At 40.7% G+C, this 27,944-nt stretch overlaps 1 protein-coding gene across 1 annotated transcript in view; it reads right to left on the bottom strand.

Annotated features, from left to right (window-relative positions):
* The window catches only part of LOC117456529 (collagen alpha-2(I) chain), a 108,801-nt gene that overhangs the window by 6,820 nt on the left and 74,037 nt on the right, over positions 1-27,944 (bottom strand). Inside the window, exons 28-59 of the mRNA XM_034096443.2 lie at positions 26,065-26,118; positions 25,827-25,915; positions 25,428-25,473; positions 22,381-22,425; positions 19,437-19,490; positions 14,421-14,474; positions 14,257-14,310; positions 13,506-13,559; positions 13,225-13,278; positions 10,685-10,729; positions 9,952-9,996; positions 9,381-9,488; positions 9,160-9,213; positions 9,018-9,071; positions 8,348-8,401; positions 8,106-8,213; positions 7,146-7,199; positions 6,899-7,006; positions 5,870-5,923; positions 5,639-5,692; positions 5,084-5,137; positions 4,934-4,987; positions 3,353-3,460; positions 3,142-3,195; positions 2,982-3,035; positions 2,753-2,806; positions 1,956-2,009; positions 1,579-1,632; positions 1,431-1,484; positions 1,173-1,226; positions 359-412; positions 129-182 (exon numbers count right to left, since the gene is read on the bottom strand). Coding sequence (XP_033952334.1) covers positions 129-182; positions 359-412; positions 1,173-1,226; positions 1,431-1,484; positions 1,579-1,632; positions 1,956-2,009; positions 2,753-2,806; positions 2,982-3,035; positions 3,142-3,195; positions 3,353-3,460; positions 4,934-4,987; positions 5,084-5,137; positions 5,639-5,692; positions 5,870-5,923; positions 6,899-7,006; positions 7,146-7,199; positions 8,106-8,213; positions 8,348-8,401; positions 9,018-9,071; positions 9,160-9,213; positions 9,381-9,488; positions 9,952-9,996; positions 10,685-10,729; positions 13,225-13,278; positions 13,506-13,559; positions 14,257-14,310; positions 14,421-14,474; positions 19,437-19,490; positions 22,381-22,425; positions 25,428-25,473; positions 25,827-25,915; positions 26,065-26,118 — 1,944 coding nt within the window. The remainder of the gene's footprint in view (positions 1-128; positions 183-358; positions 413-1,172; positions 1,227-1,430; positions 1,485-1,578; positions 1,633-1,955; positions 2,010-2,752; positions 2,807-2,981; positions 3,036-3,141; positions 3,196-3,352; positions 3,461-4,933; positions 4,988-5,083; positions 5,138-5,638; positions 5,693-5,869; positions 5,924-6,898; positions 7,007-7,145; positions 7,200-8,105; positions 8,214-8,347; positions 8,402-9,017; positions 9,072-9,159; positions 9,214-9,380; positions 9,489-9,951; positions 9,997-10,684; positions 10,730-13,224; positions 13,279-13,505; positions 13,560-14,256; positions 14,311-14,420; positions 14,475-19,436; positions 19,491-22,380; positions 22,426-25,427; positions 25,474-25,826; positions 25,916-26,064; positions 26,119-27,944) is intronic.

The following is a 27,944-nucleotide window of genomic DNA, read 5'->3' as shown; positions in this document are numbered from 1 at the left end:
TGCCTCGCCAGCCATGAACCTCACTGCAGAAGCTTATATATAGACATCTACGTTTTTTGTGCCCCACCACTTTTGTACATATAAAAACGCCACTGAAAACACACATCTATGATCTTAATGTGTTGTACCTGATCTCCCTTCACAGCAGGTGGACCAGGCACTCCCACAAAACCACGAATACCCTGAGAAAAAGACAATAAAGGATAATAGTAACGCAGTTGAAAAAATACTCAATACTTTTGTTTAACACACATAGCTTTACCACCACAACTTCATACATGTACCGCCAATCATTATAATATAGTTGTTTTGCAGACATGATGTTGGTATCTCCGTATGAACACATTAAACATCTTACCTTCATGCCATCAGCTCCAGGTGGTCCAGTTAGTCCCATGTCTCCTTTCTCTCCCTGAGGACACAAACAACACAGTCAGGCCTCTACATTTACTGCTGATCAGCAAATTAAAATCAAAGCACACTCTGCTAAAAAACAACGGTTCTGACAGAGCCTGAACTGAGCCCAGCGGGCCGAACCATCTGATGAGTCCGAGTACAACAACAGCTCAGTCCTAACCATATTTTCATTAATGCCATCCTTCCATTATAGAGCAAACTGCACTTTGAATATTGCTATGATGAGCCAGATGTACAGTCCAGCTGTTGTTACCTTCTCCTGTGGGGGAAGTGAATGGAGAGGATACACCATTGCCTTTCAATTGTTTGCACTGTATTTATTGGGCATGAAAGTGCCTTTTTTTCGAAGGTGATGGATTGTTCTATGTGGAGAGGAACCGATATGTCTTACATAGAATGTGTTCTTCTTTACGCAGCATTTTTTTTGTTTGTATCTATTTTCTCATAAGGAAATCACCCAGTGCTTATTGGAAACTTCAATAAAAACACAGATAGATGAATAATAAACATAGAAATGTTACTCCAGACAAAATGTAAATAAAACGAGTGAAAGTGATTCTTTATTTTAAATTGTATTTTTGAAAATGTATGTTTATAGTTGTAGCTAACGAGAAACCTTCAGAGGCAAATGTTTTTTTACTTTATTCATTATAAAAAATACATAACCTTCCTAAAATATGCTAAATCAGATCAAATCCAGTTAAGCTTGCTCTTGAAAGTGAAGATGTCCCTGAATCGTTGTCAGGTTTCTTTACCTCTTTCCCCTTTTCACCTTGCTCTCCCAGATCTCCACGTAAACCCAGGATTCCCTTGTTGACAAAAATAAAAAAAACATATCAAGTTGATATCAATTCACTGAACGATAGAGAGCTGTTTCATTTCAAAATCATTTCTTTTAAAAACCCCTTTCTCTCCAAAGCAGGACAGATTGTTAAAAAGACAGTTTCAAAGCTAATTTGATGGATAGTCTTCTATGAAAGACAGATGTTAAGTAAGTAAGTAAATTGACTTACGATGAACCCCGGCCACCCAGAGAGGCCGAACAGCCCCGTGTCTCCCGTTTGGCCCTGAAAGACAAAAACATGGTGTACAGTTGGCTCATTCGTTGTAATTAAATCAGACGAGCACAAAGCCTGAGTCCTGGTTGTTTTTTTATCCCACCTTGTGTCCTCTCTCTCCTCTGGTCCCTCTGACGCCGGCCTTGCCCCGTTTCCCCTGTGGACAAGATCTCAATGTTTTTAAATGAGGCAACAGAAAGCAAGAGCAGACACTCACGGAACAACCTCATGTTTTATGTATGAATCTGTTTATGCAGTGTTGGTCAGACTGGCTGCTTCTGCCTATTTCCTTTTTCATCCCGTGCACACACCACACTATCTGTATGCAACAGTCCTGTTTACGACACTACAGGTGTTTTATCACAAAGTTGGAAAAAGTACAAGTAAGTCCAGAATATATTGACCTTGTTGAATTCATCGCAACTGTGGATCAACTTGGCAACATGTTTAACATTGTTTACAAGACAGAAACAAGCTTACCCTCCTTCCAACATGACCCGTCTTCCCTGGCGATCCGGTCTTGCCATCGTTTCCCTGTAGCGGTCAAACACAAAATAAATGGTAAAAAAGCTAATCAGAATCTTTTTCACAATTTCAAACTGGACTTTTAGCACTTGTATTGTTATCTTTATATTGCAAATTAAAGAAAGCTCCTTTTATAATGTGAATAAAAAAGCATAAAGACAATGTTTTTTTCTCTTCTTCTTCTTTGCAGTCATAAATGCCATTTTGGTTAAATGTGGGCTTCTTGTATAGAAATGGAACTGCTGGCAAAAAACTATATCCCCCCCAAAATAGTTTCTCAATTGTATTCAAATGCATGTGTCAGGAGGGGACAGGCTTTATAGAAAAAGCTTGACATTTTGAAACATGCTCATCTTGCAGAGAGTCGGACGATTAGATGGATACCACTGTGATAGGATAGATATGAAGGCAGGACACGTGGAAACTTCTGATCTTGGACAACACCAGGGTTCCTCTCACGTTCCAGTCCTAATGCTAAGCTAATGTGAGCCTGTTGGCTGCTGGCTGTGGCTTTATATTCAACAGACAAACATGAGAGTGGTATGGATCATACAATGTAACCATCGTAAGAAAGGAAATGAAATAAGGAATTATTTCCCCCCAAAAATGGAACTATTGTTTGGCTAAGTGGTCAAATGAAGCACAATAACATATTTGTACTATGATTCCAGCTAGATGTGTTGGACGGTATAAAACGTCAAATGACATATTGAAATGTATGAAAACTTTGTACAACAATATGAGGCTCTTACCTTCTCCCCTGCCATGCCGTGTTGGCCCTCGGCTCCTTGTCTTCCTTTCACTCCCTGCAAAAGAGGAATATTTAGTTTGGTTCTCATCAGAAAGACAGAACAAACACACACTTGTTTTGAATAATTTATAACGGCCAAACAAATGCCATAATTATAAACCAGCTGCTGAAGGCAGAGTACGATGTTATCATCTAATGTGTGTCTGTGTTGCAGACATCCGCACACTCACAGGAGACCCTGTGGGACCCGGGGCACCCTGGGGTCCACTTTCTCCAGAAGGCCCCTGAAAGATGGTAGGAAGAGGAACACATGGCATGAATAGAGTTTGTTAGGGGGGAACAGCAATCATCAGCAATGAAAGTTCACATGAGACAAAGTTTAGTTTTCACCTCTAATCCGGGCAGACCAGGAGGTCCTTGGATTCCTGGCAGGCCTTCCTCACCCTGCGCAGGTAAACATTATTGAGCTTGTTTCATGGATGTTTACACATACTGAACATGTATGTTATTCATCAAAGTATTTGTTCATAAGATGTAGCAGCATGCAGACATGCATTCTGGCTTTATAAGTAGAGAGATACAACATGAAAGCCTCACTAACCTGTTCCCCTTGTTTTCCTGGGGCTCCTGGCTCTCCCTTCAGTCCCTGTGGCCCCACTTCCCCTTTCGCCCCGAGGTCTCCGTGAGGGCCAACTTTTCCTACTGGACCCTGCCATGCAGACATGAAAGATTATTGTTAGAATGACTACATTTGGGCCATTTTGTACAATGTGCAAATGTTTACGTGTTATGCTTATATACATATTTCTATTCAATGTTATCCTTTTATTGCATATTTGTACTTCTTATTTTTATACAAATATTTGTATTAAATGGAGAAACTTTCACGAAACCCAGTTTCAGATTTGACATACATATATCAAAATAAGCTTCATGGTTAGATGCTTAATGACTGGGTTTAACTAAGACTTATTTCAGTTTAATGTAAAAGTATGCAGACATCAAATACTGCACCACTTCAAGCATCTGCCATCCATCCCAAAACAACAACAAGATAATATTTCTGGCTGGACCTAAGATGTGGACCAACTGACAGACTAGGGATGCATATCGTTGAATTTTATAATACCGATACCGATACCGATACCACTGAACGATACCGATACTCAACCGATACATATCGTGATACTTTGAAAATGTATCATCCCACAATTACTCCCATGAAGCGCTTTACGATGTAGTTAACATGTCAAATGAATATTAAATTCAATTGTGGGACTTCTTGGACCTTTTAGTACTGAACAAACAATGAAAAATACATTAAAAATATGAAGAAAACCAATTATGGAATATCTTTTATAACACCCGCCATCAGGTGTGCCGCGTGGATAGCACATCTTGTCAATGCAAACAGACCGTTATAGCACCGTTATAATTAATGTTAAACCTGAGATTCGACTAGAGAACAAATACATAATAGAATAAAGGTCATGAGATCTCGGCATTGCACAAACAAACAAATCTCATCTTTAAAATCAACATTTGCCTTCGCTGGTGAGAGAAAACAAATCCCATCACAGTTCATTTGTGGGACTTTTACCTTTCTAGTATTGAACAAACAATGAAAAATACATAAAATATGAAGAAAAACGATTATGCAATCTAATTTATAACACCCGCCATCACGGGCCACGGACTCACTTTTAAATTTAATTTTTAAAGTATCGGAATCGGATCTGATTTCATTACGGTATACCGTAGCCACCAGTAACCGGTATTTCGGTAATACCGGATACCGGTATGCATCCCTATGACAGACCAAAATGTCCATCCCTGGAGACATGCTGCATGACTATGGACCACACACACACTATGATAGCCATTCAAACTTAAATAGCACTGTAATTTCTCTCTAAATCACTAAAGTTTAGGCCTCCCCTGACACTGAATTCCCCTGATTACTGATTTGTACTATAAAAGATCAAAGGATGTTTCAAAACTGTGGCCTGTATTAGCGGCTACGCTGTAGCAGAGCTAGGGACAGTATTAAGGACCACCAATGCAGGGCAATCTGCACGACAAGAGAACATAACATACAGAATGACATTTATTTGGTCATTTGGAAAACTTTAGAGGCGGATGGAATATCTTTGAGTGATTTGTGCTACTCGAGGATACTCACAGGTGGTCCCTGCCCCCCTGCGTCTCCTCTGACACCACGAGCACCTCTCGGCCCCTGTGTGCGGACAGACAAGCAGAGAGCAAATGGATGGCTTTCCTCTCACAGCTGCACATCATGTTGTGCAAAATCCTAAATGGTATCAGAGATTACCTGAAGCCCCCCTGACCCCGGAGGTCCTGTCATTCCTTCTGGCCCAGAATCCCCCTGGAGAGATGGAAGGAAATCTTTGAGCTCCATTGCTTTGCCATTTACTCTGCGTCAGGTGTGATAAAACATTTCCCTTACAGAACCAGAACTGGCCAAAATGTTTACATTGTTTAGAAATGCAAATTGTGTGTGTGGGAAAGAAACTCCCTCTGTATTTTTCAATACAAAAACGATGTAAGAAAACTACTTTAAGATGCAAAATGGTACTGAAATCCCAAGATCCCTAATTTGACTTCCTTTGCAAAGTATCACTGACCAAAGTGTTTAGATTCTTCTAAAGACACTTGTTTATCTAAAACCAAAATGTGAAACTTCTATTGGATCACAGTCCACACCAAACAGCCAAAAGAACAGGTGTCTGTACAGATGGAACTGAACAATGGTTTGCAGGCTCTGGTCATGATTCAGTATTACAATAGGGAAGTAACAAAATGAGAGCCAAGACAAAAGAGAGATAGAGAGAGGATGTGCTCAGAGAAGAAAGATGTTGGCTCTTACCTTCTGGCCCTGAGGTCCATCCGGCCCCAGGCGTCCCTGAGAGCCTAGTATTCCCTAAAATGAGCACAGACACACCACCACATGAATGTACGTGTGCAGAGCAGGTGAAAACCAAACTAATCTGTCAGGAGGATCAATAAATGTCAATCATAGCTGTGGAAGTTCAATAAAGGTTAATTGAAAGGCCACCCTGAGCGCCATCTCATCAATACTTCCTGGAAACAAGCTCACCTGTAAACCCGGCAGACCTGCAGGCCCCACTTCTCCCATCAGCCCCGGCTCGCCCTGTCAGGAGGACCACATCAGGGATAACCGTTAATCTGATATGTTTTGTGTTCTGTCCTAAACCAAGCTATTGATTATTGGTGAAAGACCTAACAGAGACACAGCCAGAGTGATACAGAATACAAGTGTGGAAATTCATCTTAGTAATATTCAGTTACTATTTTTTAAGACTACATCTGAGTGAAACTAAGAGTCATGAATTATTTCAGCAACCATCAAATCCACTCTAAAGCGCTGTTAGTTGTTATTATGTTTTACCTGCTTGTAAAAAGAATCGCCATTCAAAATCAATCATCCCCTTTCGGAAGCGACTTTAAAATGCTCCATATATCCTTTTTTGGTCCATGTGTTGCTATTGCACAAATTAACACATCATAGGAGCGTCACACAGATGCCTATTTTTTATTTATTTAATTGTGAATTTTGAATGTCCATGTTTGTACTAGTGTTTTCCTTCTTAAAATGTTTTTTAAATATTTTGAGATTTGGTTGAGCAGGGTATACTTGTACTTTTACTAGTCCTTTTATTAGAGATGTGTGTGTTGTTTGTGTTCGTTTTACTGTCGGGATGGAACCCGTGTCTTTTTCTCTGCAACAGAATCTACCTACAGTGTATGGGTACAAATACACAACCTGATGTGTTAGTCTGTATGCTGGTACACTGTTTTTTGTGTGTACAAGCTGACCCTTTGGGGATTAATAAAGTTATTTTGAATGGCCATTTGGATTTCAAATAATTGTGAGTGGAGCTGATCATATGTTTTACCTATCCATGTTAAAAATGAAAAGTAAATACAGAAAATAACTGGACTGAATGATTATCCTTAAATAAATACAACCATGAGTTCTTAAAGGAACACTGCATAATAGAATTCCATCCCAATACCACAAATACAAACATGTGGGATGTAAGGATTATGTAGTGTTATTACAATAATAAAAACAAATTAAGCATTGTCCCAATACTGTGCTCACCATAAATCCAATGTGGCCCTTCTCCCCCTTTGGCCCCCTTTGGCCATTTTCCCCGAGGTCCCCCCAGGGGCCTTCTCGACCCGACAGTCCTATAGGACCCACTCCACCCTGCCGACAATAACAGTCTGATCAGAAGCTGCAAACATCATTCTCAGTGAAACCAACACAACCCTCTTCCTTCTTAGAGACGTGCACAATAGAAAACAATGTTCACCAGTTTGAACAAACCAAAGTGAAGTGAATGTACCTTCTCCCCTTTTGGGCCAGGATCTCCAGGTTCCCCAGGATGCCCGACATCGCCCTGAGGAGGAGGATAAAACATCTGGAGTTGAGTAACTTTCACTTAGATTAAGGCAAGGAGATTTATACCAAAGGATTATTTTTGTTTTTGCTGATTATAGTTTTTGAAAAAGTTCTGACTTGATCTGACAATTAAGTGTTATTGTCGTCACACTACTTTCACAGCCTCAAAGTAAAAGACAGAAATAGCCCGAAGCATTGTTAACATGTGTAAAAGCATCCGAGCCCTGAATTATTTCTGCAACCATCAAATCCACTCAAAAGCACCAACCATCAGAGTGTTGTTATGTTTTACCTGCCTGTAAAACAAATCGCCATTCATCGTCTTTTTTTTCTTTTTGTCAGCAGTAATACTACTACCAAGATTACAGAGCATTAAAATAAATACATTTTCTTTGCAGCATCCATTTAAGTTCACGAACAAAGGGAAGTCAGAAAAATGACTTCCCAACTTGGCAAATAGGACCTTCCAAGGAGCACTTGATCGAGCTCACCCTGTGGTTTTTTATTTTTTCTAAAAATACCGTACCACTTAAAAAAGCAATTACGAGTAGAACGGTTCTGGACTACACCCAGTAAATGTTTCAAAAAGCCCATCTTAGTGTTTTATAATCAACATGTGAATCCTCTCATAGGAAATCTGAGTTAAGCTCTGCCATCACACATTTTCAGCAAAATCTAATTTCACGGTTTATGCAACAAAGATGCTGAACTTTTATTGTTTCAGGAGGCAACTTAAATAGAAATCCTGTCTGACGTTAATCATTAATGCTAACGAGGAAATAAAAAACAAACACATCTGTTCACCGTAACATAGTTTGGACTGTGAGGCTGTAAAGTAACAGCGTGATGTTATGAGCTCATCCTTTACAGCATGTGTGTGTAAACAGCAGATACATGCACCTACCTCTTTACCCTCCGGTCCAGACGGGCCCTGTAAGCCTTTTAGGCCCTCGAGTCCTGTCTCTCCTGGAAGGCCCGGAGGACCAAGATTCCCACAAGACCCATGGTCCCCCTGTCAAACAAGGCAACATAAGTAGACTGGAAACAGATGAAGTGTCGACTGTTCAACTCTTTGATTCTTGGTGTTTGAGGTATGAGCAACCAATGATGAAAAGACCCAGAAAGGATGCTGCCGTGATCACTGACCTGGTCTCCTTTCCGTCCAGCTGGGCCTTCATTTCCTGTTTGGCCAGGGACACCCTGAGGAATCAGAAGTGAAAACATTCATCAACCAACGATTCAAATGTGCTCTGGTGTCCTGGAATAATGGAGATGTACCGGCTGGTGGTGTTTGAACCAAGAGCAATGAGTTGAATACAATTGTGGATTCCTTTTGTAAACATTTCATTAATAATGAATGTTCTCAGTTTGAGTCTATCTTACAATACAATTATTTTATTCTCTGCTAAACATTAAAAGCCATTTCTTCACACTTAAAAAGCTCTAAGGACACAGCATTCACTTGTAAGAGTAAGGCTGGATGCCATCAGTACATCTGCAATCTTATTTATGCAGAATGTAAAGTGTTTTATACGCTGTGGTCTTTGTACCTTCTAATCGTCCGAGTCGGCAGCAGATCATTAGATTTAACTTGAACCAAAAACATATGCAAACTAAATCAACGTATTGTTTGTTCTAAGCACTAAAACGTGTGCACTTACAGCACATGGGATACTCTTCAATGTGTTTCCATAGAAACAGTTGGAAGTGCAAGAAACAGTAAAGCATGAGAAGAAATCAATTACTTTGAAATTGAATGCATGAACACATTCCCACTACACCTCGACATCTCTACTTCACCATTAACTAAACAAACCTGCAGTCCATCCTGTCCGGGGGGGCCAGCATCCCCGAGCAAGCCAGGTAGACCCTGCAGGCATCAGCATCAGTATTAGTAACTGAATAAAAAACATTCATTCAAGACTCATAACTCATGACTCTTATGAACTGTAGTTTACCGTATGTCCTCTGTCCCCTGCTGCTCCTAATAAGCCATCAGCACCCTGGGGCCCCTGAGGACATTACACACACAAGGGGGTTAAACACCTTGTGATGTTGTGATGCATACCAGGCAGTCAGACACTTTAATGAACATATTAGTGGACTCTCATATTTCCAGACTTTAAAAAAAATCTGTACTGTTTAAATAAAGGCGGTATGATGCTAGGTACCCACTCACTGGGATTCCTGCTGGCCCCTGTGGCCCCAGAGGTCCTGGAGGCCCTTGGCTTCCTCTAGGTCCAGGTTTTCCAGCTGCCCCATCAACACCTTGGAAACCTGGGGGGCCCTAGAATATAGATTTTATATCACTTAGGTCAAAATCATGTAATGCAAGCTTAGGTTTCTCAGTGTGTCATTGCTACATGTACAGTATGTGCGATTTATCAATAACATTCAGTCAAATGTGACTCAATTCAATCAATAGAGCATTTCAAAAGGGCGATTGGCAGATGTTTTATGAGACGCATGTCAGCACACATGTTAACAAATAGACACAAACGAAACATACATTCGTTTTTAACAATCAGAATGACAGGCGACATTTTCCAGATGTGTGAAGTTTAAATCATAAGAGTGATGGTGTACACATTATCTGCATCACTGACGACGCCCCCAAATATATTCAGTTTTTTTAAATGTATATGAAAAAGACAATATTCATACCAACCGCCTTCTCTGCACTTCAAATGAGTAATTGCCAGATCAGAAAAGACAAGAAAAAATGGTGTCCTGTGTACTGTTTAACTTACAGGTGGGCCCGGTATCCCTTTGGACCCTTCATCTCCAGGCCGACCCTGTGAGAAACAACAACGTGCTCAAGTCACTGGATGATAAGAAAACAGAAATTGAAAATCCACAGTCTGATAATTATGAGTTTCCCGGTGGATTAATTAGTTCTGTTAGACTGGATCTCAGCAGTGAATATACACTATTCTCAGTGGCGGCCGGCCCATAGGAGCGCCGCCCCCCCTCTTCCCACATTCAAAATAAAAAATGTAATTAAAAAAAAAATATATATATATATATATTTTTTAAATAAACAAGCTAAATATTATTGTGCGTTAGCATTTTTTTCGCTCAGGGCTTATTTAGACGCTTCTTGTGAGACTTGTGTTTTGTTTCGGTAAACATGGTTCATATCATCAGTTAGCTGAGTTTCTTAAATGAGTAGGAAACATGAATAGTTTATTACATTTTAAGAAGCCCTGAGACACAGTTTCGTGAGAAAAAAAACGGAGGGGAAAAGCCCCTTAACAGGTTAAATGGGAATTAAATCATTTTAAGTAATTTTGAGTGTTCCCAAAGCCCCGGTGTTCTGCAGTTTGTGTGGGCCTACTGTACTGTTGCACAGTTTATGCTGTAGAAACTATGTCCAGGACAAGGTGTTTGGAAGTGTTGGAAGATTCATAGCTATCCACACTGAAGATTATGGAGGTATTGATCAGTCTTCTCATATTTGTAAGCCTCAATTTGTCCTCTCACCTGAGGTCCCCGGGGCCCCTTTTCTCCAGAAGGACCTGGCAATCCCTGACAAAGAAAAACAGACAGCAATTCAGAACATGCTTATTGTTAACACCTTAGTCCGAGCACAAAATACCATTTGCATAAGCTAAATAAAGGTATATCATTTGTACCCACCCACCTGTACCTGTTAAACATTTAAAAACTGCACAGAAGAAAAGTCTCTGTTGGTCTAACACAATGATTCTAAATATTCAATACAAATAATTGCTAATTTCATGCAATCCACAAACTGTGGCAAAAAGATAGAAGTGCTTCTTTTTCACTATACAAGTTTGTGTTCTTCTTGTGTAGTACAAATATACCTACATATTGTTGTGTTTGATGCCGTTTAAACGCATGTTCTAACCCTTTTGAGGTTACTTATGAACAGACATAGTCATGCCCACTTTCTGAAGTTTGGAGGCACGGATGGAGGGAGTTGGCATCCTTGTCTTGTACTCATCATGTGTAACGTGAAACTGTATGTGGGTGTGCATTAAGTTCCCTCATGCATTAGTTATTTCAATGTTATTATTAGTGCTGAATATAAACATCTAACTAACTATGACAAATATTCTTTCTGTGTTCGGGACATCTTTTCCTGGGCCCATAACTTTGACTTAGTTGATCAGGTTATATTTTCCTGCCTGAGACCAGGCAGCTGTAACCTTGGCTGCTGTGCTCTCAGTGTTTTGCCTCCCTGTTCCTGCCTGTTGGCGTCAGCTGATAGAGGTGTTATGCTTCTATCTTGTTATCCACAATGTTGATTATTCTCTCAGAACCAGCTAAATACATGGGTCTGGGGTAGAGATCTTGAATTGGTTTGGCATCCGTTGTGTCAACTCGTGGCTCAGCACATGTCTTGTGAATTCTCCGGCCAAAGCTCCAAATAAACCATCAGTGTTTGCCATCAAAGTTGATGCTCTCCCGGTGTCTCTCTGAGTCTCGTCTCCATTGCTTCAGAAGTTTCCATCACATTCTGTATTTAAGTATTATTGTTGGTTGGTGATTGCTGAATATCTTGGACTTGGATCACAAAACTACCTTTGAAAAAAACCAGACTGGATGATGACTGTTTTTTCACACTGAACAGATAATCATAGGTTAACAGATGTTTTTACTTTTGGACAACAAGGTTTCCCACAGGCCATCTCTACTATTTAGAAATCGAATTACATTTGATCCACTCTGACAAGTGTGGACCTGCAAAAAGCCGAACCTGGCTCAGGTTTTCAATGTGTTGGCAGGACTATGTCCACCATGATATGTGTTGCTCTCAGTGCATTCAGGGATGTGAGCACAAAAGCATTCGGTTTGATACAGTGTGAGGAATTGAAGCCGGGCACTGATCAATCATCCCTCTCCGCACTGTATAACTTCGCTCCATGACAGATTGATGGATTTCCCCCCAACACAAGTATAGGCCCAACTAGAGGGAGGACTGTGGACAGGAAGTGAACTATCATTAGTGAAAGTGACTTCATCCATGCAAGCAGATTTTCTTATTCTCAAATCTAACCAACCAAAAAGGAAGAAGATGGATGTGTCGGGTACAGAAACTTTGCCGAGTTTTAAAAAACTAAAGTTTGACCTTTCAGCTTCATAATGCAAAAATCCATCAGTATAGGCAAGGGAAATAAATAGTCGTATTATCACAATAACAACAAAAGAAAGGTTGTCATTCCATACAGGTCTGTTTGGGGACAGGCAGCAAAATAATTCTGCATGTGTCCTGTGTAGGAGACCTGTTGTTTTTACTTCGATTAAAAGGTCTTGCTTCACAGTTTTCTTAATTCATTTCCTTGAAAACCTACATCTGTAGCCAAGTCATCGAGAAAGTTAGGGATCATATGCAACAACCGGTCAATATAGGTCCATTTGTTCTACTCCCTTTCGGGCTTATGTTGATTTCTCTGTTGTCCAACTTCTTTTTCTTGTTTGTTTCTTTTCTTTACTTGGACAGTTTCGATACCATGCATTCAAAGTTGTGTTTTGTTCACAAATACAAAAATGAATATTCAAAATGCATTCAATGGAGTTTTCTGATAGTCAAATGTGTCATTTCTGGAAGGAAGTGACCCGACAGCGAGACGGTTAGCCAGAGATTCCTGTTTCTCATGTGAATTTGGTAAGTCAAACACAAGTTTTGTTGAGAAGCTTTGGGGATATCTAGGTTACTTCTTATTGTATACTTTCCATATGTCTTTCTATTTCATAGCAACAATTCTACACATTGGAACAAAGTTGTAACGTGTAGAACCGTTTTTGAGGATTGAGGATGTCACCTGGCACTGATGCCAGCAGGGGACAAGCTGAAGGACATTTGACTTTACTCTGCCACCAGTGACCAACAAAATCAATCACTGTGACCTGTTTGCCTTCATCAGAAGCCAGTCCCTGCACACCTCACTGGTTTACTTCATTCACCAAACTTTCCTTGGTGTGACCCCATCACAGCGGCTGTATTAATGATATCCCCTGAACAATACTCAGAAGTAAAATGAACTTCAGACACTTACTGTAGGACCTTGCTTCCCCGCAGGCCCGGGTAAACCTCGTAAACCTTGCTCGCCCTGGTGCAGGGAAAAAAATGAATTGTGTTGTTTCTCATTATTGATGGTGTTTTTGATAAGACAGAAAGCACATCTAAAAATAATAATCTGCATTTTCAAAAATATAATAATAATATCTGGATGTAATATTCCTATGTCACGTAAAACAACAAGTTTGATAGGTACCTTTTTCAAGGCTTATTTTCAAGGCTTATTTTTCGAGGTAGGTGACAGTAGGATGAGCTTACCCTTTCTCCCATGAACCCTGGATTCCCTCGCATGCCCACGTTTCCCTGGATACCCTGATGGTTGAAGAACAAATATAAATAAATGTGTTTATCATCAGTTAATGTCTCACTGGCTCATCCAGCACTACACGGCAGTTGGGAAATAAGGTTAAAAAATCACAATGGGTACGGATCAAGGCAAATAAAAAATACCATTAAAAGATAATTACAATAACAAAACATATATTATACAATTTACAAGGACTGCTGTATATTTAAAATGTATTCCATCATTTCCTCTTCCTTTTACAAGAACGAAGACTTTTCTCAATAGGAAACAAATTAATAAAAGTTTAATAGTACGAAAACTCAATCAGGTAAATCAGTTAACCACTTAAATTAACCCTATAATGAGCTTAAACCAACCTTACCCTCATGTTTTATTGCTTGGTTGAATGCCCAATTTTGTACAATAGCCTTAATTGAAATATGTATAACAAACCTCTTTAATAATAACATATAAACACAGCAATTTGTCAACTCAAAAGTGAATTATCATCTTGCAATTATGTTTTACCGTAGCAAGTCCTTATGCATTAGTTATTTGGTAGAAAGCTTTTGAATTACTTACATGACCATCACAATGTTGTTTAAACCGTATAACATGAACAGGTCTTAATGTGCGATGTAACAGTATACACTTGATGTACTGATATGCCGTGGAAAGGTACAGGTGCAGTCCCTGTATGTGCCCCGCTGAAGAATCACTTACATACATGCCCACTGGGCCCTGAGGTCCCTCCATGCCTGGCTTCCCTGTGAAACCCTGAGAAAAAAACGCATATCTATATAACACCACATACACACGTACAGTACAGCATATGTCTGTGTGTGTTGGTGTAATGGAGGTCATGACCGATCGGCCTGTGTACTCACCTTTTCTCCTGGAGCTCCTGGGGATCCTGGAGGTCCTGGTTTCCCTGGTGGCCCCTGACAGATAAAAGATGTCTCTCATTAAAGGTTCAAAGAAGCAGTCAATAACATATGATTATCTGTTCAGCCAATCAGATTACAGGACTGCAGAGATCAAGCGTATATTTCCAGGGCCCAGGAGTTCAAAAACTTTTAATCCCTATCTGGTCGGATCAGATTTGGATCACTTTGATATCCGATCAGATCAGGAAATCCAATCCAAGCTTTAATCTGGATCAAATCTTCAAAATGGGTAGTTCAAACTGACAACACAGGATTGGGATCAGTTTGATCCCAAAAAACTGGATTATCCTGATCTCACCAGAGGGGTGGATTTCCAGTGGATTACCAGAGCAACGTGTACTGTACAATTTATTTTTAAAATATGTTTCAATTTAAATTAGATGGCAAAGTTTGTTAACTGAAATAATACACCATTTTTAGCCTTCATGGGAAATACATTTTATTTTTCATTTTTTGCTCACGTTTGTGGTGGCCTATTTTGTTTCAACCAAATGTCGATGACATAAATGTTTATGCTCATAAAAGTATCACAGCAAAGATTGTCAATCACAAATGTAATTTAGATTAAAGTAAACATATCTTCAACAAAAAAAAAGTCCATCATCTGTCATCACCTTTCAAATAAAAAAATATAATTATTAGACATTATAGATGTCTCTGCAATGTGGTCTCTTGTCTTCCTTGTAGTATTTTTCATATCCACTAGATGGCGCTCGGTAGGATTAAAGCACTGATATTCAGGATCTAGTCATCTTGAAAAGTCGTAATCTGGATCAGGGTGATCCTATCCTGAATTGCTTTGAACTCCAGGGACAACATTTGGCCGACTTGTCTGATCCTGGATCACAAAAAATGGGATTTCAAAATCTGATCGGATCTGATTGAGATTAAAAGTGTTGAACTCCTGGGACCTGGGGTTTAAAATGCTTGTTTGCCATCTGATTGGAAGTTGGATTAGAAGATTGAGAAGACCACAATGTTTAAGCTCAGCTGAGTTTCTCAGATGCTTTTAGTTGCTAAAGCTCAACCTCATGAAACTAAGACATCTAAGTGTGCTGAGACTTAATTTGTTATAGATACAAAATATGGGAGCTGAAAATGTTGTTTGATTTTCTAATATCCAACAGTCATTTAACAAATCACTTACGATGATTGATTTAGTCTGTGACACACATAAAGACATTTAACCTTGAATGTGATCAAAATTATTTAATTCTACATGTTTATTTTTTTTAAACTGGAATATTCAATATCTTAATATTTTTTCTAAACTGATTGTTGTTTTTAAGTCTTGTATTACTGTGTATTCCTTCGCTATCTACTCCTCTTGTTCTTTGTAATCCAGTAATCATACAGTACAGTCATCCTACGCTGTCATTGGAGGCAGTCGCAATTTCTACAGGCTCGCACTACCTGTTAGCATCTGGCATCTGTTAGCATTTAGCTCTCCTGCTTACAAACTTTTAGCCATCCCTGCTTATACAAGTAGTAGTTTTAGTTGTCTGCGATCTGCGGAGGCCTACTCCCACCTGTCGAGTACGGCTGTACTGAGGTGTTTTTCCTCCGGAGACGGAGCGAAGAGACGGAGCGGCTCCACCTGTTGCTGCCTGCGATCTGCGATTTACGGAGGCCTGCTCGTCGTGAAGAAACGGAGCGGCTCCACCTGTTGCTGCCTGCGATCTGCGATCTACGGAGGCCTACTCCCACCTGTCGAGTACGGCTGTACTGAGGTGTTTTTCCTCCGGAGACGGAGCGAAGAGACGGAGCGGCTCCACCTGTTGCTGCCTGCGATCTGCGATCTACGGAGGCCTGCTCCCACCTGTAGAATACGGCTGCACTGGAGAGGTTTTTACCCCGGAGTCGTCCCGGAGAGACGGAGTGGATCCACGCTTCGGGCTTGGCCTGCTTCCACCGGGCGTGTGCTGCTGTGCGGAGGAGGATTTTACCACGGCTGGGGCCTGCTTTCCACCTGTCCTGGTTCTGCTGTTGCAGAGGCCTGCTTTCACCCCGGGGATACCACGGAGGGACCGGAGCGCTTCTACGCTGCTGCTTTCGCCTGTCCTTTGCTGCTGTGCTGATTTTTGCTCCAGGAACATCGCGGATACTGTGTGCTGGTCTGGGAAAATGGCCCATATGGGGATTCCGCTGTGCCTGTTAACTGTTTTGGACCATGAGAAGATCTCTAGTCTTTCTGAGGAGTCTACTGGATTCAGGTCTGTTCTGCCACCCGCAAAGGTTCGGATGTGTTGCTCAAACAATTACCGGTTGCCTTGTCACAGACAATCTGCTCGACAAAATATGTTTGTCTTTTTTGTTTTCCTGCGATGTTGGTTCTTCAGGACTGCTTCTTAAGCTCTAATCACACTCTCGCAGACTTTTCCGGTGTTTCTAAATTAGATGACAATGTATGTGTGTCGTTTAAGAGGAAAAGATGCCTGTTTTTGTTGTTGTTATTACTGTCAGGAAATGTACAACCTAACCCTGGTCTGTCCAGTAGAAGTAGTCAGATCGCTACTCCTGCTGATTTTAAAGCTAGGTCTGGGTTGGGTTTCATCCACTTGAATGTGCGCAGTCTATTAGGTAAACTAGATTTTGTCCGTATCTGGGCGAGCTTGACTGACGCTGACGTCATTGTTTTATCAGAAACATGGCTAAACAAATCTATTTTGGCCTCTGACATTGCCTTAAATGGTTTTAATGTGTATCGTACCGACCGGCCTAATAAAGGTGGTGGCGTTGCCATTTATGTTAAGAATAAGTTCAGTGTAACCACATTAGTTTCCAAATCGATCAGTAAGCAATTTGAATTTTTAGCCATAAATATAGAAGTGGCAAAGGGTCAACAGGTCATGGTAGTGAGTTGTTACAGACCCCCCTCAGCTGTCAAAGACTCCTTGTCTTCACTAGCAAATCTTTTATCACAACTAGACTACAAGGAAATAGTGCTACTTGGAGATTTTAACTGGGACTGGTTAACTGCAGTGTCAGAGGATTTTAAAAACCTTTGTATCTCTTTAAATATTACTCAGATTGTTGACAGTCCTAACATTAAGTCCGCTAATAAATCCTCCCTAATTGATCTCATTTTAACTAATGTTCCCCATAAATATTCATCTGTGGGAGTATTTGCAAATGATCTGAGCGATCACTGTGTTGTAGCCACAATTAGGGACACTAAGATCCAAAAGGTTAAACCTCGCATTATCATTAAGAGAGACATAAAACATTTTGTGGAGCAGGGTTTTGTGCGTGATCCGTTTGATTTTGATTGGGGTAAAATCGATCTGTGTGCTGATGTGGAAACCGCATGGTCTTATTTTTATGGAGATCATTGATAGACATGCACCCCTGCGTACATTTAGAGTAAAGGGACGAGACAATCCTTGGTTTTCTGCTGAACTGTCCAGTCTCCTTCATGAGAGAAACGAGGCCTGGGCAAAGGCTAGGAAATCAGGCTCAGAGGTAGAATGGCTGCATTGTAGGCAGCTAAGGAATAGCTTCACTTCAAATGTCAAAAGTGCTAAATCAAAGTACCATCTGTCAGTAACCACAAAGAACCTGAAAAATCCTGGACAATGTTGGAAAGCCATTCAATCGTTATCCACCGGCGATATCCGTAATGAGCTACCTCCGTGCATTACCACAGCATCTGGCACTATATCGGACAGGGCTACTATGCTAAATTGCTTTAATGAGCATGTTGTGTCCTGTGGTTCTCTGTTTCATTCTGTCACTAACTCTGCTTCTGTAAACACCACAGTCTGTGACTCTGAACAACGTGGTCTGGAAAACCCTTTTAGTTTTACCCCTTTTACTGTTGATGTTGTTCGTGAAGCTTTAACCAAGTTAGATCCTAAGAAACCGGCCGGCCCGGACAACTTATAACCTTTCTTTTTAAAGATAGCTGCAGACTTTATTGCTCCACCTCTTACTACTCTTTTTAACCTCTCCCTCAGCACTAACACAATTCCAAAATGGTGGAAGTCAGCGTATGTCCTGCCTTTGCTAAAAGGAGGGGAGGCCACCTTATTAAATAACTATAGGCCAATCTATAAATTGTCAGTTCTGGCTAAGGTTCTTGAACGCCTAGTGAGTGAACAGGTAAAGGTGTTTTTATGTACAAATCACATTCTGTCTAAACATCAGTCAGGATTCAGAAAGCAACACAGCACCATCACTGCCACAATGAAAGTGGTGAATGATGTGGCGAGTATTTTAGATAATAAGCAGAGTTGTGCAGCTCTATTTATTGACCTTTCCAAAGCGTTTGACACCGTTGATCATAGTTTCATGTGGAACTACTTGAGCAGGTCTCCCTTGAAAAAGAGATCAATGAGCTCAATGGGATTTATCTGTATAAATAAAGGTTTGAAATTAAATTAAATGTGTGATCTTCTTTGTTGCTTGTTTTTAATTATGCTCTGTCAGGTGTCCTTGAGAGCTTTGAAAGGCGCTCATAAATAAAATGCATTATTATTATTTATTTAAACATGGTGACACGTGTCATTTTAAATAAACCATTTGCACAAACCAGATCATGCGACAAACATAAAATGCAATGTTTCCCCCATATTGATAACACTTAACACACTTAAATTAAAATGTTGTACATAAATAGATTCCTTTTTTCTCCAATTAAACTAAAACAAATGATTTATTTGTCCTATTCTTCAAGCAACAAGAGTGCAGGAAGAACATATCGAAGTGAAAAACCATGCCAGAGACAGTACAAATGTGTCAGGAGCAACAAAAACAATAAAACGGCCCAAAAACTGCTTGGCTGTTCAGAGAGTTAAACATTTGTTTCACAATCAATCCATCCTCTCCTTCTCGAGCTTTATGCTTCAGAGGATTTGCTCATCTACAGACTTCCTGCCTGCTCAGTTTCACACAGTAGCTTCTGTCATCCTCTACTCTGTCTTCCAAATGACAACGAGAGAATAAAAACAAGCTTACCAGAGAACCTGGGGGGCCATCTGCTCCTCTGTCTCCAGCAAGTCCTTGAAAACCCTAGAAAAGTAAGAGAAGTAATACAAAAGTTGCTAAGAAATGGGAAGAGGCTTAAAGAAGTGAAAGAGATGATGAGACCAAACATCTAAAAGTGCAAATGTGGAACAAACTGTCATTTCAGAAGTTAATCAACGTGCACTGAACTGTTGCGGTATTGGTTTGAGTTGATGCAGTGTATTTTCTTATGGCTTGTGCTTCATCAGCCATTTCATCGTTTATCTGCCATTTCGTTTGATGGGAGTCATGAGGCTACTCCCTAAATGTCATTATGGATAATAGTATTGGTGATTAAGAGTTTAATTTAAGACTTTTACATTTGAAATGCTACATTTGTCTGTGTTAACTTAAACAGTCAATGGAGAAATTGTTGTAACTGTTCATTTAACAAAACCAAAGTGATAATTCTGCAGTTCTTAAACAGTAAATCTCATAAACAGTCAAAAGCTGGACGAGTGTAAACATCTGGATACTTCTGCCCCCCAACTGTCGCTATCTTGGCGACGTACAGTAGCAGAACTTGTCAAAAGAAATACATAGGGTACTAACTGAAGTATCTTAATAGGGACACATCATTTGTTTGATTATAAAGCAAAAATAATGATGATTTAAGAATAATGATTTTTAAGACAACTGTGTCTTTCCATCATTGGACCAGTGGCGGGAGGCGTGTGGCGCAGTGGGTTGTTCGTTGGTGTTTTCGGATCAGGGGGTCACAGGTTCAAACCCCACTGCAGTCAGCATGTCGTTGTAATGTAATACTTGATATGTTCAATAATCCAATTTAGGTGCAATGTTAGAATGCATATAATTTATATATGGTTGTGACGAACTCGTAACTCAGCACTTTAGTGAACAGTTTTGCACTTTATTAGCGTGATTGCACAGTACCGTTTGGCATGGCATATTTGCACATTTTATGTAATGTATACTAATTATTGAGATAGTATTTATTAAAGGATTAAACTGTATTGATTGAAATGTCGTCTGGCAGGTGCTGGTCGGGTCCTCGGCTCCGCCTGACAAGATAGGGGAGTTAGCGAGAGCGCCGAAAGTGCTTATGCTGGGGTAGAATGACAGCGGTTAAGAATAATCCGGGTGCAAATAATATGTGGGGGTGTAGACATCATAGCGTTAAGTGGCAGTAATTGTTCAAGTGCTGACTGCGTTTAGTTGGGTTTGTGTGTGTGTTCTGTTCAGTTATAAGTTTGTGTTTGAAAAGTGTTCCCCCTCCCGTTATGTCTGTTGCTGATTGTGTGCACCTGGTGTTGTCTCCTCCCCCCTCACTGTGTCTTGTTGTGCTGATTAGAGTGTGTGTATTTAGGCTCTGTTTCCCTGTCTGTTGAGGAGGCAGGGACTGTGGGTGAGATCCTGGTGGCTGCAGGCTGGGCTCACGTGAACAGCAGCAGGATTGAGGCTGTGTGTGTAATGTGTTCATGTTTTAATAAATGCCCACACCGGGTTGTATTTTTGGACGTTCTGCCTCTGCCTCCTTGCTTGGTTGGGCCGCTCAATTGTCAGCTTCACATTGGTCATGTGAATCCGTGTGTGTGATGCAAACACACACATGGATTCACATGAACCCTGGGGGGTATACTACGAAGCAGGATTTTCGCTTAGCCGGCTAAATTCAGGGAAAACTGCGGCTTTCCGGTCCTACGAAGCTGGTTCTCTTTTTAGCAGGTTAGATCTCCATGGTAACTTATGCTTAGCGGCTAACCTGGTCGGGACCAGGTTAGGTTGCAGGCTAAGAGATCAACTCAGTGAAAGCACCGCCTGCTGACCAATCAGAGCTCAGTGTGCGGAGTTTAAAGCGATCAAGTCATATTACAGGAGAAAGGAAATACAGAAAAGCTGCCGTTGCAGGAAAGACGGCCGGCAAAAATCACTGACTGTGTGAACGTGAAAATGAATAGAATATCACCTCCATCTTCAGAGCAATCTGACTATTATAACATTAGCGTTAATAAAGCTTACTTAAATATCTGCCACAACATAAGTAGACTGAGTGCAGACGTCGATGTGTCCCATTATCATTCACATCACAATGTATCATATATCTCCTTATCTGAGTCAGCTTCTTGAGCCGTATCTGGCGGTGCAACACTTACAGTGTCACATTGTATGCAGAAGTATTATTTTAAGCAACACATTAAGTTGACGAAACACTCGAGACAAATGTAATTAAAGTCAGATCGTGTTTTAGACGGGGCAGTGATATCATAAACCTGTTAATGTACGCATTCAAACACTTTTTCTTTTCCCAGCTGTATTCACCTTGCAGGTGCAGCTATGTGGCTTGTATCCTGGATAAAGTGTTTAAGTCATGGATGTTTAAAGTGTAACTTCTTCATATTTGACTAGTATTAGAGTTCACTTTTCATTCAGGAAGTATGACGCTGCGCTGTCAGTGCGCTTCTCCATGTTTGTGATTGGTCGAATGCTCCAAATACCACCCCTTTCATGTGAACGCGCACCTAACTAGATAGGACACGGCTGGCTTGAGCGATCCACTTGATAACCTGCGTCGTAGTACAGTTTAGCGACAGCGCGTATGTTTTGGATTAGGCCAACCGGCTAACTCAAACATATCCAGGTTAGGTTGAACCAGCTTCGTAGTATAGGCCCCTGATCAGCCCTTGCCACTGTCAGTGAACACACCTTACACATTAACTGCTGGGAGCCAGTTCAGCTCTCTCCTGTTCATGTTTGTTGTGTTTGCCTGCTCATTAATCCACAACACCTGCTGTATTTAATCATGGGCTGTCTTGTAAAACTGTAAGAAGGGCTTTTATTCGGCTGAACCCTGCAGCACTTGGCAAAAAGTCAAAAAAGCCGAGCTAGAGGGATGATGTAATGAACGCTGAGGTCATTGTGAGGGTAACGTTCTTACCGCTGCTCCTTTACTGCCAGCACTGCCAGCTGCACCCGAGGGACCCTGAAACAGAAAGACAAGGAGAAAATACCAACAATGCAATTTCTCCCAACTGCAAAAGGTCATTTCGGGGGCAAATAGTAGTATCATCAAATATTAAACTTTCATATAGACTTAGAAAAATGTATCTATCTAATCAAGCCATTTCATCAGAATTAACTGAGAAGATGCCACACTTTATCTGCACACAAATATAAAGCTACAGCCACAACATTGGAATATACTCTCTCGCTCTTGTCAACAGCAGCAAAACCACATACAGTATCTTTAAAGGGCAGATAGTGATGTCACTATGTTGTGAAATTTAAAATAAAGGAGTCCAATGGAGGTGTTTCGGGGGGGAGAGAAACTGCCTCTGGAGGGAACCTTGGGATTTTAGCCTTTCCAGACCATTAACATGCACAACAGCCTATACTGTATAACACACTAAAGAAAAGGGGAAATCCCCCAATGGGCCTCCTTAACCCTCCTGTTGTCTTCGGGTCAAATCTGACCGATTTACTACTTTCATCAATCATAATTTTTTTTTTTACATTCGATTGCATCAAGGCTTTATGATATCCTTCACAGTCGACATTTGAACATATAACATTGCTGATCACCACTTTCATTGACTTTTGGATGATTTAGTCAACTTTGTAACCGCCATAAAGAAAAGGAATTAGTAACCATCCGGATCAGATAAAACACACACACAAACATACTCTAGATGTGTGTGTCCCCCCACTTATGTGCCCAATCCCCCCATGTGAATCACACCTGACACACACAAACACCTGGCACACACACAAACACACAGAACAATTTGACACATGTCCCGCTCTTATAATAATAATAATAGATTAATTTTGTTAGCGCTTTTACAGGTGCTCAAAGACGCTTTACAGATATAGTGAAAAGAAAAGAACAAATAAATATATATAGTTAAAGTTAAAGTCAAATAATACAAAAACAATCACATATTAAAAGCCAGATTGAAGAGGTGAAGGTGGTGAGGTCAGTGGTCTTATGTGCCCATCCCCCACATGGACCTGGCACGCAATACATGTTCAGTGTCTATTCTATTTACTGCAGTTTTTCATGTATACCAGTAGTCTGATACAATAGCTACAGTTTGAAAGGGTGATTTTTGTGTTAATGTCATAGCAGCTAAAACAGGACCGGTCAAATTTGACCGTGAACACCAAAGTAAGGGGGGGGGGGGAAACAAAGACAATAGGAAGGTTAAGTTAAGAGTCATTTTAAAATATTAACATAAAGCACAAAACCAATTATGGAGTCTCCATATACCGGTTACCAGGCCAGAGGTGTGATGCCGGTGCTTTGATGTCCTCTTCTCACAAACACTTAGCATTCATGCGTGAGGTACAAAACTACACTTTGTAGCATTCATGCGTGAAGTACAAAACTACACTTAGTAGCATTCATGCGTGAGGTACAAAAGCTACACTTTGTAGCATTCATGCCATGAGGTACAAAAGCTACACTTTGTAGCATTCATGCCATGAGGTACAAAAGCTACACTTTGTAGCATTCATGCCATGAGGTACAAAAGCTACACTTTGTAGCATTCATGCCATGAGGTACAAAAGCTACACTTTGTAGCATTCATGCCATGAGGTACAAAAGCTACACTTTGTAGCATTCATGCCATGAGGTACAAAAGCTTAGTGACAACAAGGTGACAGGATGTGACTAGTCCCCACTAAGGCATACAAAACACTGGCAGCAGGGGGGAGACAGGCTCTGTCTAAAAGGTTCAAAAGACCTGTAGGGTATTTATGTGATGGACTGTTTCTCGGATGTGGTAACGTGAGGGTGAAGATAACACTAAGACATACAAAGTCACCGGGCAACTCCCACACCTGCAATCCCATTTTATCCACCTTGTGTTTTGAACAGATTTACCAGACAAGTTAGCTGTGAGCTTTTGTGCTGCTGATTCCTGGATTCTGTCGCCTTTGGAAATAGCTAAGCCAGCTGTGTTCTGTGTTTATGCTAAACAAAGCTAACTCTCCAATGGCTGTAGCTTTATATACGTACACTAGTCAGATAAGGTGGTGGTGAGGATCTTCTTAGCTAAGTCTTTGGCAAGAAGGAAAATCAATGTTTAAATATATTCTTTCAATTTGTTCCAACACAAAGTCTCGATACAAGTGAACTTGCAGTGGACACTTTGTATAACTCAGTAACCCCAATTTATCATTTCAAATAACAATTGTCATGCCACATTAATCTGTTGATTATTTGTTATGATTAAATGATGTATCATTTATGGCACATGTTAATTTCCCATTGCAAGTTCACAGAGGGTAAGGTGACGTCTTCAAAGTCTGACTTACAGCAAAACATCATATAAAACAAAGAAAGCAGAAATGTCATTTTCAATTCTACACTTCAATTGTTTGTGTTAAGTACTAAGATGAACACTTTGCAATGTTTCCCTCCATTGGAATAAGGCCATTCTCACAGTAACGTGCTCTCTCAATCATGGATATAACACACTAATGAAGAAATGAGACATGAACTGTTAAACTGCACAACTTACTGTAGAGCTGAACATCAACATACAACTTCTGTCACGATACTGCCCCCTGCTGGCTAAAGCTACAATTACCAAATCAGAGTAACCTGGACTCAACTCGGCAGTGGGTTTGACAGTTTGAGGGCATTTCTGTCTCAGCAGTCTTTCAGTGTGTCACTTCTTTAAATGTCGTCCAACAGCCAGGAAATCTTGTATTCAGAGAAGCCTTTTTCTTAGAAAGAAGTGAAGTGTGTGATGATGTGAAGTGAGGTGTCTCTTCTTCCTATACCTATCAACAGTTTTTGACTCTAACTTCAGACTTAAACTGAGACAGTTAATGTGAGTGAGTTAAATAAGTCGTGGTTTTAATAATAAACTACAATATACAATGCTTGTATAGTATGTGGTAGGAGCAAGTGGATACAGACAACATTTACAGGTGATGGAATTGAAATATGATAGAGAATGGGAACCTGTGTACCAGGCTTTCCTTCAGCTCCCTCTGGTCCATGTGGCCCTGGCAAACCCTGTCAGATACACACACACACAAACAACAATTATATGTAAACAAATCCAGAATTTCAGGGTAACCTTAAGAGGCATCTGATTAACAGCTTAAATCAAATAAAGGACTTAGAAACGAGGAGAAAAGCAATTTAAATCAGACAAAGGATTATTACTTTTTACATTAGAGATGGACACATGAAAAATATTTAATTCCTCACTACTCTTAAGGTCTTAAGAGTCAGAAATAAACATTTCATCCAAAATGTGACAATTAACAAATGTTTACGACTTGCATTTTGAACATGTGGCCAGATTTATATAGGATTCAGGAGATAATACATCTCAAATAATTAGCGACAGGCTTTCAGTTTACCGATGGACCCGGTTGGCCGACGTGGCCCTTCTGTCCAGGTCGGCCCTGGAGACAAAGCATTGAGGAAAGGCAACGTCAATACCTAATAACTGTGGTTGAATACACAGAAACTTGCACAGGTATCTAAAAGTCCAGATATTTGTCAGGAAAAAAGAAATGGAAAGAATAATGCATATTCTAATTCAAATCAGGCAATATCATTAAGTCTTTATTGTGTTAATTAAATGTTTTGTATTACCTTGCTCCCTCTGGGTCCTGGTTTGCCGTTGCGTCCATCCGGCCCCCTGTTTCCCTTCAAGGAGGTTCAGATATTAGTGATGGTTGCAGACAATCAATATCTATTATAACTGTCTTTGTGCTACCTTGTATGTTTTACTGATTTCTAGCCTGGGTGAAATGATGTTGAATTTTATAAGCAGAAATTATATGTAATGCTTCATATACAGTGGGGCAAAAAAGTATTTAGTCAGCCACCAATTGTGCAAGTTCTCCCACTTAAAAAGATGAGGCCTGTAATTTTCATCCTAGGTGCACTTCAACTATGAGAGACAGAATGGGGGGAATGAATCCAGGAAATCACATTGTAGGATTTTTAATGAATGAATTGGTAAATTCCTCGGTAAAATAAGTATTTGGTCACCTACAAACAAACAAGATTTCTGTCTCTCACAGACCTGTAACTTCTTCTTTAAGAGCCTCCTCTGTCCTCCACTTGTTAACTGTATTAATGGCACTTGTTTGAACTCATCAGTATCAGTATAAATGACACCTGTCCACAACCTCAAACAGTCACACTCCAAACTCCACTATGGCCAAGACCAAAGAGCTGTCAAAGGACACCAGAAACAAAATTGTAGACCTGCACCAGGCTGGGAAGACTGAATCTGCAATAGGTAAGCAACTTGGTGTGAAGAAATCAACTGTGGGAGCAATTATTAGAAAATGGAAGACATACAAGACCACTGATAATCTCCCTCGATCTGGGGCTCCACGCAAGATCTCACCCCGTGGGGTCAAAGTGATCACAAGAACGGTGAGCAAAAATCCCAGAACCACACGGGGGGACCGAGTCAATGACCTGCAGAGAGCTGGGACCAAAGTAACAAAGGCTACCATCAGTAACACACTACGCCGCCAGGGACTCAAATCCTGCAGTGCCAGACGTGTCCCCCTGCTTAAGCCAGTACATGTCCAGGCCCGTCTGAAGTTTGCTAGAGAGCATTTAGATGATCCAGAAGAGGATTGGGAGAATGTCATATGGTCAGATGAAACCAAAATAGAACCTTTTGGTAAAAACTCAACTAGACGTGTGTTTGGAGGAGAAAGAATGCTGAGTTGCATCCAAAGAACACCATACCTACTGTGAAACATGGGGGTGGAAACATCATGCTTTGGGGCTGTTTTTCTGCAAAGGGACCAGGACGACTGATCCGTGTAAAGGAAAGAATGAATGGGACCATAGCCGCGTTCACACTGCGGTACTTTTCCCACTGCGGTACTTTTCCCACAAAGGTTCATGCGAACTTAGTTCATGCGAACTCTTTAGTTCGCATGAACTAAGTACAGATCGCGTTCACACCAGAAAAAGTCCCTGGGGGTGGATTAGGCAAATTAAGCCGCTGACGTCACTTCTTCTTCTTCTGCTTTGGGTTTACTGGCAGGCCGCAACCCACTTCACGGCGTATACTGCCGCCCAAAGTCCCCGGCCGGAAGTCCCCGGAGTTGGGGACTGGCTTCAGTAGAAGCTGCTGGGAGTCCCAGCAGCTTCTACTGAAGCCTTCCGAGTAAATCGCCAGAACGCCGACACCTCCTCATCTCCACCGCTCCCATGTGTTATTTTGTGTTGCCATAAGTTAGTCTCTCTGCGTTTCTGCGCTGGGCTAATGCTAATGCTAATAATGCTAATGCGAGGATAATAAAATGGCGGCTTCACAAAACTTTTTGGGAGTTTTACGGGGCGTGGTTTGCAATCCGCCCAGCCAATCAGGAATATAGCTCTTTTCTCAAAAAAGAGCCGCTCGAAAGTCGCTGCTCTCTAGCAGGGACTTTCGAGGGGGTAAAAAGGTTCGCATTAACTACTTTTAGTACCGGCTCTTTTTGGTGTGAACGCGATCATGA

Source organism: Pseudochaenichthys georgianus, chromosome 12 (genome assembly GCF_902827115.2).
Source record: "Pseudochaenichthys georgianus chromosome 12, fPseGeo1.2, whole genome shotgun sequence".
Taxonomy (NCBI): domain Eukaryota; kingdom Metazoa; phylum Chordata; class Actinopteri; order Perciformes; family Channichthyidae; genus Pseudochaenichthys; species Pseudochaenichthys georgianus.
The sequence above is the reverse complement of the archived record's forward strand: the minus strand, read 5'-3'. Positions and strand labels throughout refer to the sequence as shown.